The sequence below is a fragment of the Lissotriton vulgaris genome, chromosome 3_1 (genome assembly GCF_964263255.1).
Source record: "Lissotriton vulgaris chromosome 3_1, aLisVul1.2, whole genome shotgun sequence".
Classification (NCBI taxonomy): Eukaryota; Metazoa; Chordata; class Amphibia; order Caudata; family Salamandridae; genus Lissotriton; species Lissotriton vulgaris.
Window position 1 is genome coordinate 887,887,857 of NC_141689.1, and position 15,396 is coordinate 887,903,252.

General features: G+C 38.4%; 1 protein-coding gene across 1 annotated transcript in view; it reads left to right on the forward strand.

Annotated features, from left to right (window-relative positions):
* The window catches only part of RFX3 (regulatory factor X3), a 688,772-nt gene that overhangs the window by 545,220 nt on the left and 128,156 nt on the right, over positions 1-15,396 (forward strand). The window contains exon 10 of the mRNA XM_086961210.1: positions 2,917-3,029. Within this exon, the coding sequence (XP_086817336.1) occupies positions 2,917-3,029 (113 nt within the window). The remainder of the gene's footprint in view (positions 1-2,916; positions 3,030-15,396) is intronic.

Sequence of the window (15,396 nt, forward strand, 5' to 3'; positions counted from 1 at the left end):
TCCCATACTCCCTTCCAATACCCATTCAAGCCCTCGCAAGCCCACACCGTATGAAACAGGGTACCCACCTCCCTGCCACATCTCAGGCAATCTGGTGACTCAATCAGTCCCGGAGACTTGCTTTTTACACACTAGGGAGACAGTTGCGTTCGTCTTCGCAGCTGCTGATGCAGACTCCGAAGTTTAGGCGTCAGCGACTGGGCGGGAGTTCCTTTGTGCGCAAAGCTTGTCTGGCCTGGAATGCGCTGCCCTTGGCTGTGAGGGCCACTCAGGATCCTCTTCTGTTTAGGAAAGCCTTAAAAACCTTACTGTTTTAATTGGTAATTGTGCATTTTCTGCCTTTTTGCTGTAAGCGCCGGGACACTTCCGAGTAGCTGTGCGCTGTATAAATTAAAATAACATAACATAACATATTCTATGTGAAATAGGGCCGAAACGTTACTTGTTGTAACTTTACGAATGTATTTTGGATTGTGCGTGACCCGATCCCAGCGTGTAACGGAGTGGACATGCGTATGCATGCCATAAGTCTTACCTCTCCATCTAGAGTTGCTGAATTGCATGTTTAAGGGAAGTATTACACCTAGGCATATACTTAAATCTGTGTGTGTATTAAGACATGCGTATTTGGTAGTTAGTTTTGAATCTAAATTGAATATCATATGTATTCGTACATGCCAATAGATCTGAGTCTGGTATGAGACTCGTACTTTTTTAAGGAAAACATTGCTTTATTTTGGCTGCCTCGCGCCTTAAATTGCTGCTGCTTCATTAGATGGCAATGTAGAAGTACATCCTCCAGATTTTATTTTTGAAATCTCGTACTTTACTTTTCTAAAATGTTGGCTTGTATAATATCAAACTATGCCTTAACTTTTATTTGCAACGAGCAAAACAGCTGCGCAGAACAGATCAACTGCTAGTATCTCATGGGCCTCTAAGTCTGGGTTCTGCTGTCACAAAAAGAACTATGGGTCGCTGCTGCTCTTCAGCTCTGTCATACTAAGGCGGGTAAACTACTTACGATCAAAGCCAAGGGACATTCTACAAGAGCAGTTTCCTCTTCTACTGCTCTTTCCGCTGGTGTACCACTGGGCAAGATTTGCCGTGCCGCTACATGGAAGAGTACTCATACTTTCACACGGCATTATTGTCTGGATATGGCAGCTTGTAGCAAAGCAGCAGTGGGGCAGGCAGTTCTACATTATCTCTTTCATTAAGGTAAGCCTCTATTATTAGAGGTGTTTTTTCCTTCGCATTATGTGACATATATATATATGTGTGCGGCCTTTCCTCTTTGGGCAACCTTTTTTTCAAATATTTAGCGGCCAAGCCTGGTCGCGGAAAGTCCCCGCCGCTGCTTCTGGCGGATCTGCATTACTCGCTCACGAAGAGTGGTGTTCAGAACGAGGGGGGCCTGAGCTGCCGGTACATATTGGGACTACTACGGCGCTGTACACAACTTTCTTCACCCACTGGGGTTTTGACATTTGAACCAGCGTAAGAATTGAGGCACCCACTGCGGTTATGCACCTGAGTCCGTGGCATGAACTGCAACAACCAGAATGCCTTGCTACAGCCCAACAGGGCGGGACCTTGTATTCAAATAAAACAGGTGCATTGAATCTACTTCGACTTCTGTCTTACATGGTGCAGCCAGTGATCAAGGGCGGTACTACGCCCGAAACATGTTTGGCAAGCTGGAAGGCTGGTGTGCGACAGGCTGTGTACTACCACGGCAGCATTTGTGTGACAACCCCTTCGTGTGCGGCCTTTCCACTTTGGGCAACCTTTTTTTCAAATATATATATATAAGGGCAGATATGTATATATTGGATTGTTTCTATACTTTATCTATGCAATGTGAATCTATGAAAGATCCAATACTGGAGAAGAAAATTAATTACTTACCTGTAACTGTGGTTTTCCAGTATTGGTATCTTTCATAGATTCACATGCGACCCACCTGCCTCCCATGAGAGGCTTCCCTTGTTTCCTCAAGGTATAAAGTTTCAAACTTGTGCTTGAAAATTCGAGGAACCTAACCTCTCTTGGGATTGTTCTAGAGGATGCCGTCCCTTGATTGGCTGCTTTTGAAGTTTGGTTCTTTTTTACAAATGAAAATGGATAGGCAATTGCAGTGACTCTTCATTGCATTGTAGCCTATTGTAGTATTATCTACTGCTTTTATAAATACCATGGGATTTCCACTACGACGGCTGGGATGATTCAAGCATGTGAATTCATGAAAGATACCAATACTGGTGAACCCTAGTTACAGGTAAGTAACTAATTTCCGTATGAAACATGAACGATGAATCCTGTAAATAAAACACAACTCTGAATATTTCTGAAATTGGCATATTAATTTGCCTCTTACACTTCATGTAAGAGAAGTATGTGTTGAGCAGCAAGATAATCCAAAGACAAATACTATTTCAATAATCAATACAATGACTAAATGTGCCCTCAGGTAAAAATTTAAGCAGTAAATACAGAGAAATACGTACTTCAAAGATTATGGAATCTTCATCAAGTTATTTTGCATAAATGTGGATGTAGTTTCTTTAATGTGGCAAAGCGCAGTGTACATTACAATAGCTAAATGTATTCTATGTCAAGGTGTGATCTCCCCGTGAGAGTATTGATCTAGCCTACTGTAAGATTAAGTGGCATGTTCTGTTTCGCCTCTTTTTACCTAAGCACAAATAAAATCAAAAGGGAGTTGTTCAAAATGTACATTTTTCTTCTTAGTTACATATTAATGAAAAGGGAAAAACATGGATGTCTTTGCTCATTAAATAATATGACCTTTTTAGAAATCTTCCCTTTGCGCGGTTTTGAAATGTTTCCTAATGAAGCTGTAATTGGCACCATACACAATATCTTTCTTCTGTTGTATTGTCATGGCAACAGATGCATCTCGAGCACTTCCAGAGTTTGTAGAAGTTGAAATGTCTTCTCTGCCAGATGGTACTACCTTTGAAGACATCAAGTCACTGCAGAGTCTTTATCGAGAGCACTGTGAGGTAAGACACACTCAACTCATGCATGCCAAGCGTCATCTTTTCACTCTTTATCGCATTGAAGCGTACTTTTCTAATGTGGCATCTTCTAGTCTGTCATGCAAACAGCAGGGTATGTCTTCATTTGTAAAAACTCATTAGGAGTCTTCTTTTCAACCTGACACTCGTTCTAAATTCAGAAAAAAAGTAGCGGGTTCTTCTCGATTCCAAATTCTGTGTTGCATATGCCATGTTTTAAAATAATTTGTGTGTATTAGTTGGAAAAAAGCCATACTGCTTCCCACGGATGCTTTCCCCTTGACTCTACCTAGTTTTTGTTTTGTATTCTTTTAAGTTTAGCATCTCTGCCATGTGTTTTCTCTTTTTTTAATGTTCTGACAGAGTGCTGTCACTTCCAACATTCTCTGTCCTGATTGAGGGCCTTGGAAACCACTGTCATTTTATAGGGTCAGAGGCCCATTGCACATCAGTTAATAATCATGTACCCTTTCCATTGTTCAAGAAAATGTAATCTTTAATAGATTTTCTGCAACTCATCAACCAAAGGATCTTTATAATACTTCTGCAGTCTGGCAGTAGAAATGTGTGCTTGAAATTGTCACAGTTATCCTTATTTAAGCAGTTAACTTCATAATCTTGCTTTTTCAAGGAGGTGTCTGTAGCAGAAAATGTTCCAACTAGAGCTGATCCCTGTTTTTTTGTTCCATTGCCTTGCCTGATCGAAATGGTCAAATATGACTTTTCTTGAGTTCCTGTTTTACTGTCAGATTTTCTATTTTTCAGTATACCGGGTTTCAAACTTGACAACTCACTGTTCAGTTTTGCTGCTGGTGCCGATTTGTGTCTACAACAAAGTTCTAATTCCCGTAGTCCGAATGAACTTTTTGGAACTTTCTGCCTTTTTTCACCATGGCTATGATCAAGCACCAAAGAAAAGGAATTTCAAACTGTGTGTTCGAACGACTAGTCGTTTAGGTTAAAAGATAAAGGATTGTGAGGGAAAAGGCTGTATGAGTTGCCACTTCATGCCAATCTAGCCCTCTTGAAGGTATTATGTTCTTTTTGAAAGAAAGGTCCTTTGGAAGAGATTTATGCCTAGATGCATCAACCTTTTTAGGAAGTGCAAACGGTGCGAATCGCAAAAATCGGCCGTTTGCACTTCCTAAATTGGTTTCTGGGATGCATCAAGCCTTTTTGGAAAATCGCTATTTTTAGCGAATTCCAAAAATGCGATTGCTTTTACGGAATCGCAAATTTGCGATTCCTTAAATGCAATGCATCATTGTTAAAACATTTGCGATTTTAGAAATTGCAAGTGCAAATTACCACGAAGTTGAACCTCGTGGTGATTTGCAAAATTGTTTAAAAATGCACGAAAATGCATTTTTAAAACTGTTAAGTCACAGACACACATGTCCTCAGGACATGTGTGTATGTAACTTACAGGTAAAGGTGCATTTCATGGGTGCAGGGGGGGGTCCTTTGGACCCCCCTCTCCACCCTTGAAATGCTTTGTTGAATTCCGATTTTCAAATTGCGAATTCACAATTCCCATTCATTCCTATGGGCATTTCAGCCCATAGGAATGAATGGGAATTGCGAATTCGCAATTTGAAAATCGCATTTTTTATGCGATTCGGTAAAAATTGTGATTTTTACCGAATCACAAAAAAAATGCGAGAAAAATGATGCATACCATTTTGCGATTCCTAATTTGCGATTCGGTAATTTTCGCAAATTAGGAATCGCAAAAAAGTACTTTGATGCATCTGGGCATTAATGTCTATAAAGGTGCTACTGTTAATCTAATATTGTGAGTCTCCCAAGATCTTGTGAACATTTGTCATATCCCAAGATTCTCATCTGATAATATTTGTAACTTTGTTGCAAATGTGTCCAAGCACTTTTGTACTTGTGTGGAAGCAACTTTACAAAGTTCAAAACTTTGTTTGCTACAATACATTTGTTCTCAAATGCCTCCAGTTTTGTGGTGCCTCGTAATGGGACAGAGGGGCTACAGATCTTGTGCGACCAGAGCATCTCTCACCTTCTCCTAACATGAACTCGCTTCCATGGATGATTTCTGAGAAAACAATGCACCTTCTGCCTCCTTGGTCTGTTCATGATCACAAGAGGTAGTGCTACACCTCACATCACTGGTTGCCCAAGGAGTACTGTGTCTGCGCCGCCTTCCCAATTGAAAGCTATGTCCGCTTCCTCATCTGTTACAACACATCCACAGTGAGATGAACAATTTTCAATTTACAACTTAAATTGACATAATATATTAAGTATGCATCTCTCTTTTGTCTGCACATTGCAGCAATATCCCAGAATTGAAACTTTCACAGGGCTTTCATAATTCACCTAGTTCATTCCCAGCAAGCTTAGCGGACTTTAAGCATGGAATGGTCAAATACCATGTCCTGTGCACAGGCCATGCGGGGCACAGCCACAATAGGTTTTGTACTCAAAGGGCAAATTATATGTCACATAATAAGATTTTTAAAGGCAAGTTATGTTTGTTTACATAGATGACAAAATAACACGCTATAACAAATCCCACTGAAATGTTGTTACTGGGGCTATCCAAAACCTCAAATCCACTGATCGTTCCCAGTTAGGATGAGCTGCACAGTCACAGTTTCCTCCTTCAGCACACTGTTCGTAATCTCACTCCTGATTCCACTGATGATATTACAAATTAAATCAGATAAAAAGCAGTTCCTCCAAGCAAAAATGTATAATTTAAGACCCAAGATACCTGAACTGATATATTGACATCGAAGTACATGGACCATTTTATGAATGTTAGGTAAGACACACATAGCATCGCTGAATTCCTCTCTTAACTTATGTTAAAAACTAATTTCCCCTTGTTTTGGGTAGCTACACAGTAATAACTCAAAGCACAGCTCATAAAGAGATCAAGGCATAACTATATTTCACCCATATATTCCTATTAACTATATTTGTTTAACTGCAATTTTTCACTCTGAAGTTGCCAGGAATGTGCCAGGTTAGCGGATTCAAACTTTTATAGGAAAATCCTGGTGATAACCCAATTCTATTCTTACATTTAGTTATTATAGCTCTATGGCCTAAAACTTTGTTTCCTTGTTCAATAACATAATATAAGTAATCCAATGTTTTGTGTTGGTTTGTTCCAAGTTTAAAATGGTTTTGACATCCTATCTTTTCATTCTCAGTTCTGTCTGCCAATAACACCCATCACAGACTTACTTGTGGTTTTTCTCCTCTGATATTCTGGAAGGTCCACTTCATTTTTTATTTTTTAAATCGTGTTTATTGGTTTTTCACAAATTATGCATAGTACAATTTCCCGGCTTCATTATACAAAACATTACATTGACATTTACTAACTTAACACATGGTTGGGAACCATGTTGCGTTGTATGCTGGTGACAGGAGACATAACTAACATTTTGTATTTGTCTTTATATGTTTTCAACTTTATAATAATCAATTAAAGCAACATACCCTCTTTGTCTTCATATTTTCCCACTAACCAAACCTCAGTGAACACAGAACTATATGATCTCTTCTAACCTACATGTACTGTGCGAGTCGGATTGTGTATGAGCTAGGATGACTGCTTAAGTTTACACTTTTTAATGGCAGCAGGAATAGCGAGAAGGGGAGAGGGAATGCCACGTGCTGCACGCCACTGCGTGTCCGCAGGAGCCGAAGTTCTTGCCCAGTTAGATTAAGTCAAGCCTGAGGAGGGGCCCAACTTGCTCTCGTCTATATGTTGGCGTGTGGTCACAAATGCCCAGAGCGAGAAACCGTCTCATCCCTGGGATGAACTGGGTGCATTCAGTCTACATTCCACAAACAACAAGTATTCTAGCCATTGCATGGGGTTAGTCTGTGGGGAGTTACGGGTGCCTTCAATGTTTGTGTCATAAACTCAACCACCAGTGCCTTGTAGAGATCTAACAGCCAGGTGCGTGTGTCAGGAGCTGCACTTGATTTCCAGGACATAGCTATTCTATGCTTTGCTAACACCAAAGCTAGGTCCAGGAATTTATTAAGTTTTTTTCGCGTTGCAGTGCGTTTGGTGATGCCAAGTAACAAGTGCAGGCCTTGTACCGGTATTATGGTGTCAGTTGCTTCCCCTAGAGGGAGGTCAACCTTCATACAGCTGCTTTTTCTAAGTTGTTTATTGATGTATTTTTTTCTTAAACATGGCCTCTATTGAATCCTCTAATAATATCTAATTTTTCATCTTCTCTCCCATCTTGGTCTTTTCATGTTATGTTATGTGTATTTGTAAAGCGCACTATCACCCGAGGGTATCTAGACACTGTCATGGGCCATAAACAGGGCAGGGGACTGAGCTCACATCATGTTCAAAGGTCATTCCATGCGCTCCGTCGGCACTGTGGCAGGCTCTGCCTAGTGAGATCTTGCTCACGTCTTTTCTCCATTTTATCAGACCGCTAAAAATATATTGCTGACATCTCTCGTTTAGGCACTATTACGCTGCAATTTCCCCTAGATCAGGGAAGTACATGACAAATGCAGTGAGCCATCTTTTCAGACTCCATCTCAGTGGCTCCTTTTTTTTGTGTCGTAATTCTTTATTGAGAGATTAAAGGTATACACATTCATAAAAGTATAATACATTATAATAGACCCATAAAAGTCATGGTATTTAACACATATAGTATAATATGAAGAAGAAAAAACTTGGATATAATAAAGGAAAGGGGAGGAAATAGGAGAAATGAAATAAAAGACAAAGTGTAAAGAAGAGAAAAGGAGAATAGTGGACATTATATGTTAGGAAATCTAACTGGCTAGATAGAATCATGGGAAAAAGTTAGACAAAGTAAATAATAGGATGGGTAAATATAATTTAGAAATAGTAAAATATGTTGTGTATATAATATGAAGAATTATATATATTATATATATTCTTACCTTAAGAGCAGCTCACTCGCTGGCAGATCTAACAGATGATAATGAATTTGCCAATACCCAACAAGAACTTGGAGGAATGGGCATTACAAGCACTAGTACTGTTATAAGCCCATTCAAACCTGTATCCACATTCATTCCTGTCATGCCACGTGATGCTATAGATGTTTTTAGTGAGGTCGTCATTGATGATTTAAAACAACTGAATAGAGACATTATTAACAAGAAACCAAACATAAGCTATAATGAACAGCAATACACCAAACTCATGAAAAAGATTAAGGAAAGTGACAACATCATTGTGAAAAATGCGGACAAGGGGGGCAATATTGTCCTGTGGCCTCAAGTGACTTATATAGAAGAAGCAAATAGGCACTTGAATGATGTTTTGTGTTATAAAAAAGTTTCCTTTAATGAGTTAAAAATAGTCAAGTAACTGGTATTTAAGGAGTTGGCTCAATGGAAAAGGGTGGGTTTTAGTAATAAGGAGGAATACAATTTTTTTTAAACAGAATACCCGATTACTCCTACACTATATTTCATACCCAAAGTCCATAAGCAAATTCATCCGGTACCAGGACGCCCCATTATATCAACACAGGGAGGCTTAATGGAACCCATATCTAAATATGTAGATCTTTTTATCAGAAGATATGTAGATTCTCTTGACTCACACATTAAAGATACAGGCCATTTCCTTGAAAAATTAAACAAAATTACTTGGTGTGAAAACTTCTGTTTTATTGTTATGGACATATGTTCGTTATATACCAGCATTGATCATGAACAAGGTTTGGAAGGTGTCAAATACTATTTATCTCAACGTGACATCAAATTACTTGAACATAACAAAATGCTGCTGAAAATGATTTACATATGCCTAAAAAATAATTTCTTTTTATTCAATGGGACAGTTTACCAGCAACTCCGGGGCGTGGCAATGGGGGCATGCTTCTCCCCCAGTTTTGCATGCTTGCATGTGGGATGGTGGGAAGAGCATGTCCTGGGCCGCGTTCTGGAGGAAAAATTCCCGACTAACATCACTGCATGGTGGCGATTCATTGATGATGTCTGTGTGATCTGGCAGGGCTCTGTTGAATCAGCACAGACATCTGTAGATATCATCAATGACAATGACCTTAATTTAAAGTTTACGGCCAATATAAGTAGGGAGAGTGTAGAGTTTCTTGATGTTGAATTATATATCTCAAATAATACGATCAATGCAAAACTTCATAGAAAGGCAACTGCAGGAAATTCTATCCTCCACGCAAGTAGCACCCACCCTAGACACTTTATCAAAAGTATACCCTACGGAGAATTTTTACAAATCAAGAGAATTTGCAGCAATAAAGATGATTTAAAAGTTTGCCTACATGAAGCAGTGCAGAGGCTTACAGCAAGGGTTTACAAAATGGAGAATTTGAAGAAATCCTTATTAAAATTGGAGGCTTCCCAAAATGTATCATACCTAGCTATGGACCTAGCAATGGTCTCAGAATTACCTGAGGAGGAAATAATAACAAGAAAGGCACCTATCAGATTGATAACCACTTACAACTGCCAACACAAGAGGGTGAGACAAATAATTGCTAAGAATTGGCCTATTTTAAAATCTGATATAACCCTGGCACCTGAAATTGAGAACTCCCCGAGTATCACTTATAGGAGAGCTCCATCTATGTGGGATGCTCTAGATAGATCCATGCCGGAGACTCAAACCAAGAATAAAGTGGATTGGTTATGAAACAGAAAGGGTTTTTTTAAATGCAGCTCTTGCAGAGCTTGCAAATTTGGTATGAACACAAGGGAAGTACAGGATGCTTTCTCTTTAGAAATGCATCAACTGAAAGGATTCTTCACATGCAAAACAGAATTTGCTGTTTACATTTTAGAATGCACTTGCAAATTGAAGTACATAGGCAGCACCAAATTACCTGTTTTTAATCGCATTTTACAGCACTTACGTGCTATTGTCAACTCAGACTCCAGTTACCCTGTGGCACGCCATTTTAAATTAGTGCATAACAATAATCTTAAAGATCTAATTTATTTTGGGATTGACGCGGTGCCTAAAGATCTAAGAGGGGGAAACAGGGAAAAAAGTTGCAACAACTGGAAAGTCAATACATCATGCAGTTCGACACTAAAATGCCTAATGGATTAAACACATGGGAAGATCGATACAATTTTTTTATAAAGTTTTTATGAAATGCTTTTTTATAAGTCTTTATATTATCTAATCAATTGTTATGCTGCAATATGTTGTTTATCAGTATTACGAGGTGTATCTAGATTCTGAAATGTCCATGAAGGCTTAATGTATAAAATATGTTATTTATTCTGAATTAACTATAGTGAATTTTTTACATTTTAACAATATATCAAATTGGAGTTTGTTGTATCATGACTTTTATCTGTGTGAATGGTTTTTTATGTGGACGTTTAGCTCTATTTATGCTGGATTTTAGCTGATTTTACATGGTTTTACCGGTTTTTATTTGGTATCTATGAGTGGGAAGTTTACGTTTTTGCTATTTGCACGAGATATTTTAGTTATGATGTCAATGAAACCTATTTGAGATTGCGGATAGACTTGAAATATATTCAAATGTATGGACCTTATTTTGCACATGTCACTTTCGAACATTACTAGCATCTAATTAGGATTGATCCATATATACATATGTGAGCAAAAGCATATATCTAATTATTTACATGCTATGGATATTTTTTGTATATATGTATATAATATCGCCTATAAAGTAAAATTGCTAGTATAAATGGTTTTTAAATGTTTTTTAATTTTAACACTTTTCGGGTATTTACACATTTTTATGAGAATTTTTTTACCTTGTCGTACCTTCAATTATGTTATATGATATGGAAATAGTGATGTATATAAAGATCTTGCAAATGTGGAAGATATAATATTGAATCCACTGTACAAATATGGGCACTTGCCCTTTATTATGTCGCTATTTGTAAACAGCCATGCAAAGATATTTATATTACTTGTATTGATTAAAGGTATCACGCAAAGTCTGTTCTCCATATCTATGTTTAAGAGGGAGGAGTTTTGTATGACCAAGAGTAGTATATATGCACTGAAGGGGTCACGGCATATCATGTGATCAAGTCCAGGTTAACCGGACGAAACACGTCATGTCTGTTTTGGTGGTAATAAATCACGCAATATAAAACTACTTGCCGTGTGGTTCGTTTCCTGATTTGTGCTGTCGGGCACTTGGAAGTCTGGGATTGTTCTTGTATATATATATATAGATATATACATATATCTATATATATATATATATATATATATATATATATATATATATATATATATATATATATATATATATATATATATATATATATATATATATATATATATATATATATATATATATATATATATATATATATATATATATATATATATTCACTGAAAAAACCATAGGTTTCACACCAGTTATTGTTACCTGGAAATTTTACTGACATAAAACCATTGAAATTCCCACGTTATAGTTAGTTGGACTCACTATAACATGCGCGTGTAATGCACTGCTGATGACATCACATATTACATCACTCATGACATGGTCAGTGACATCACTCATGACATCACTGATGACACCATCCAGTGAATGTGTGTCTTTCTGATAAATAAATATTAGTGAGTAATGTTTAAATTTAAAAATATATGTATTAGTGTTTCACTTTGTGTATAAGTAGCTGCATGGGTTGGTGAGTAGGTACATGTGTACGTACATGGGTTATTAGATGTTTTATTAGTATCAGTATGAGTGTTTGTCTTCTTTAGTGTGGGAATTACTTACAACAATGATGCATGAGTGACTGACTTTTTTTGTATGTATTTTGAAGACTACATATGTGCAGGACTGTATGGTTGAATAGTGTGTATATGTGTATGTTAGTGAATAAATGACTGTCTCACTAGTGTTTTAAACAGTAACTACATATTTTTTAATCTAGAATATGTGAATATTGATGCATATAAGTGAGTATATGTGTGAGTAAGAGATTGTAAGAGTTCCTGTTTAAATTAGTATGTGTTTCGAAAAGTGATTGTTTAAGAGAATAAATATGTGTAATTTTCAATAGAAGTAAGGTGGTAGTGTGTGTATTGCTCTATATGCAAATAAATGGATATTCAATAGTTTATTTGCATGTGTGAGTATTTGTGTGAGTAACTTTTGCATGACTATCGGTGTGTAACAGGATGTATAGGTGTATCAGTTCATATGATGAGTGAGTATATGTATGAGTGACTATATAGAACTGTTGGTGAATGAGTGGATCTGTATATAGATGGTAGAATTACTGAACTGGTTGTAACTGGTATGGATATCTCTTTTTTTGTAAAATTTTAGTTTTTTTTTTTAATATGTTTTTCAAGGGTTACATTACACTGAAAGGAGATCTGTCAATCTGTCACAAGGATGGTGTCATCAGTGAAGTCATGAGTGATGTCACTGACCATGTCATGAGGGATGTAATATGTGATGTCATCAGCAGTGTATTACACGCGCAAGTTATAGTGAGTCCAACTAACTATAACGTGGGAATTTCAATGTTTTATGTCAGTAAAATTTCCAGGTAACTATAACTGGTGTGAAACCTATGGTTTTTTCAGTGAATTTAATAGTTTTTTTTAATGCTAATTCCTAACTATAACTGGTGTGAAACCTATGGTTTTCAGTGAATTTCAAAGTTTTTTTTTAATGCTAATTCCTAACTAAAAGTCTCACTTTATAAGAAAGACTGTTAGCGCTCTAGTTCTTCTTTAGAACACTCTGGTACATACTATCATTGGGCTATAGTTGCGCTACATCTAGCTGATATTTGGGCTACATTTGTATTTTTTGTCTCTGGTGGCCATCTTTGGGCTACATTGGGCTACATTGGGCTACATTTGGGCTACATTTGGGATCTAACATATATAAAGCCCAAATATAGACAAATATATATTTTTTTAAAGTTAATTTTCTTAAAAACAACTGGAGCATATATCTTGAGACATAGCTATCAGTCCTTACAATTTTTCATTTTAAATTATTTTATTTTATTTATTTTTTGTCTTGGAGCGCTTCCGGTGCGCACCCCGGTGAGCGCCCTGGAAAGCGTACTATTTTGAAGCGCCCTGGTGCGCGAACCGGGAAGCGCCCCGTTAGCGCCAATGTAGCGAACGAAAACAACATTGTGACGCGTCGCGTAAGCGTGACGTATCGTGTAGCCGCGTGATGCCTCTTATAACGCGCTGCGTAAACGCACCCGGAAGCGCTCCGCGGCCTGGAACGCGTAACATAAGCGCATCGGGTCATGTGACTTGAAAATAACACTTTTCATTAATTCTCCAAATAACATTGTGACGCGTCGCGTAAGCATGACGTATCGCGTAGCCGCGTGATGCGTCTTATGACGCGCTGCGTAAACGCACCCGGAAGCGCTCCGCGGCGCAGCCCAGAGCGCGTAACGTAAGCGCAGCGGGTCATGTGACTTGAAAATAACACTTTTCATTGGTTCTCTTCATTTTTTTTCTCCAAATAATGAAAGCCCCCTCCTTTTTTCCTCATTCTTACTTTCTTCATTGAGAGAGCAAGAGCTATTTTGGAGGAAAGAATGGCATCACTTGTTGCTGCAGCTAGTGGACCCCCACCACCCAGAAAAGAAGGTCCACTACCACAGTTTCTTGTACGACAAGAAGAAGAAGAGGAAGAAGAAGAGGAGGATCAACATCAAAGGGTCTTCCTCCCAGAAGAACCAAGACAAAGGCACGTCAAAGTGCACTTCATTTGGCAATTTTTTTCTTTTCCAGATGACCAAAAAAAGGTGAACGCCCCCAAAGTCACCTGTCTCATCTGTGACAAAGTTCTCTCGAGGGGCAATCCCTCCAAGAAATATTCTTTTGGTAACTATACCATGATCCGCCACATGGAGAGGTGGCATCCCAATAATTTGGCCCAGGCTGAATCCGGGAACTTCAGCACAACCCACCCCCTGTAGCCAGCACTTCCTCTTCAGTACCCTCACTTTTTGGACCAGAAGAACGGCAAATGGTGCCAAATATTCAACCAAAATTTGGCAAGGTCAAATTTCTTTGCATTCGGTGTGGCAAAACTTTATGCTATGGTGAACTTAGCATCACCTTAATAAATACTGCTATTGACAACCACAAATGCAGCAAGGAAAGAAAACAATAATTATTTTCTTTTTTTTTTGCTCCTGTTGAGCCATTTCCAATTCCCTGTTTTTTGTTTGTTCCTTCAAAAAAAAAAACTAAAATATAAAAATGTTCAAAAACACAATTTTTTTTTAAAAAATGTTCAGAAAAATAATAAAAAAAATCTAAAACAACAAAAAGAATTTAAAAAAAAGTTATTTTCAGAACTACCTCCCATTTATAAAATATTGCCTAAAATTTTTAAACTAGCATTCTATTTTCTCTGTTGTGCGCTTCCCGGTGCGCTCCCCGGTGCGCGCACCGGGCGCTCCCTCCGCGACAATCGAAATGTAATTTTTTTTTTCTTTTTTCTTTTGCCCCGCGAGGCCCTTTTAAAGCCCCCACATCACACCTAAGGGGTCAGGGAGGGTCTACTCTGCCCCCTTACGGTCAATTCCCCCTTTGTTTTTGGCCACATCTTGTGTCTCCATCCTAACGAGACACAAGATAGCGGCCGCTCCGGACTGTTTCGAATGTTTACAGACAACCAAGAACCGATCAGCTTTGTGTGCGCAAGTCGCGTGGCGCGTACCGAGGCGCACTTACAGATCTATATATATTTTTTTGAACCTAAATTACTCAAAATACACTGGAGCACATATCTTGAGACATAGCAAAGGCACATCGGGCTACCAGTCCCTACAATTTTGCCAAGTTTAGTGGAAATCCATTCAGCCGTTCAGGCTAAAAGTGAGGTCGACCGCCCTATGGAAATTAACATGGGGAAAACACGTTTTGGGACCCCCCTTTTATCTCGGACCCCGCTTGACAAATACTCCCCAAACTGTCAGTGAAGGAACGGGGTGCCGCGAGGCCATTTTGAGGAAATTTTCAGGCAGATTCGTCAACCGGCGCCAAAGTTATTCCAAATAGAATTTTGAGATTTAACATTGAAAAAAATCCTAACTATAACTACCTACTGGTGACCGCCAGTAGGTAATATATATATATATATATATATATATATATATACACATATATATGTATGTATTGTATGTATTGGCATTTATATAGCGCACTACTTACCCGTAGGGTCCCAAGGCGCTTCGACCGCTGCGAAACCCTTCCTGGCTTCCCTGAGAGATGGTCCCTTAATGGGTATCTCCAGGGTGAGACCAGGCATCCCCGGCGGTCTGGTGGGGCCGTTAGTGAAGATGAGGCAAGCTAATGCCCAGAGTT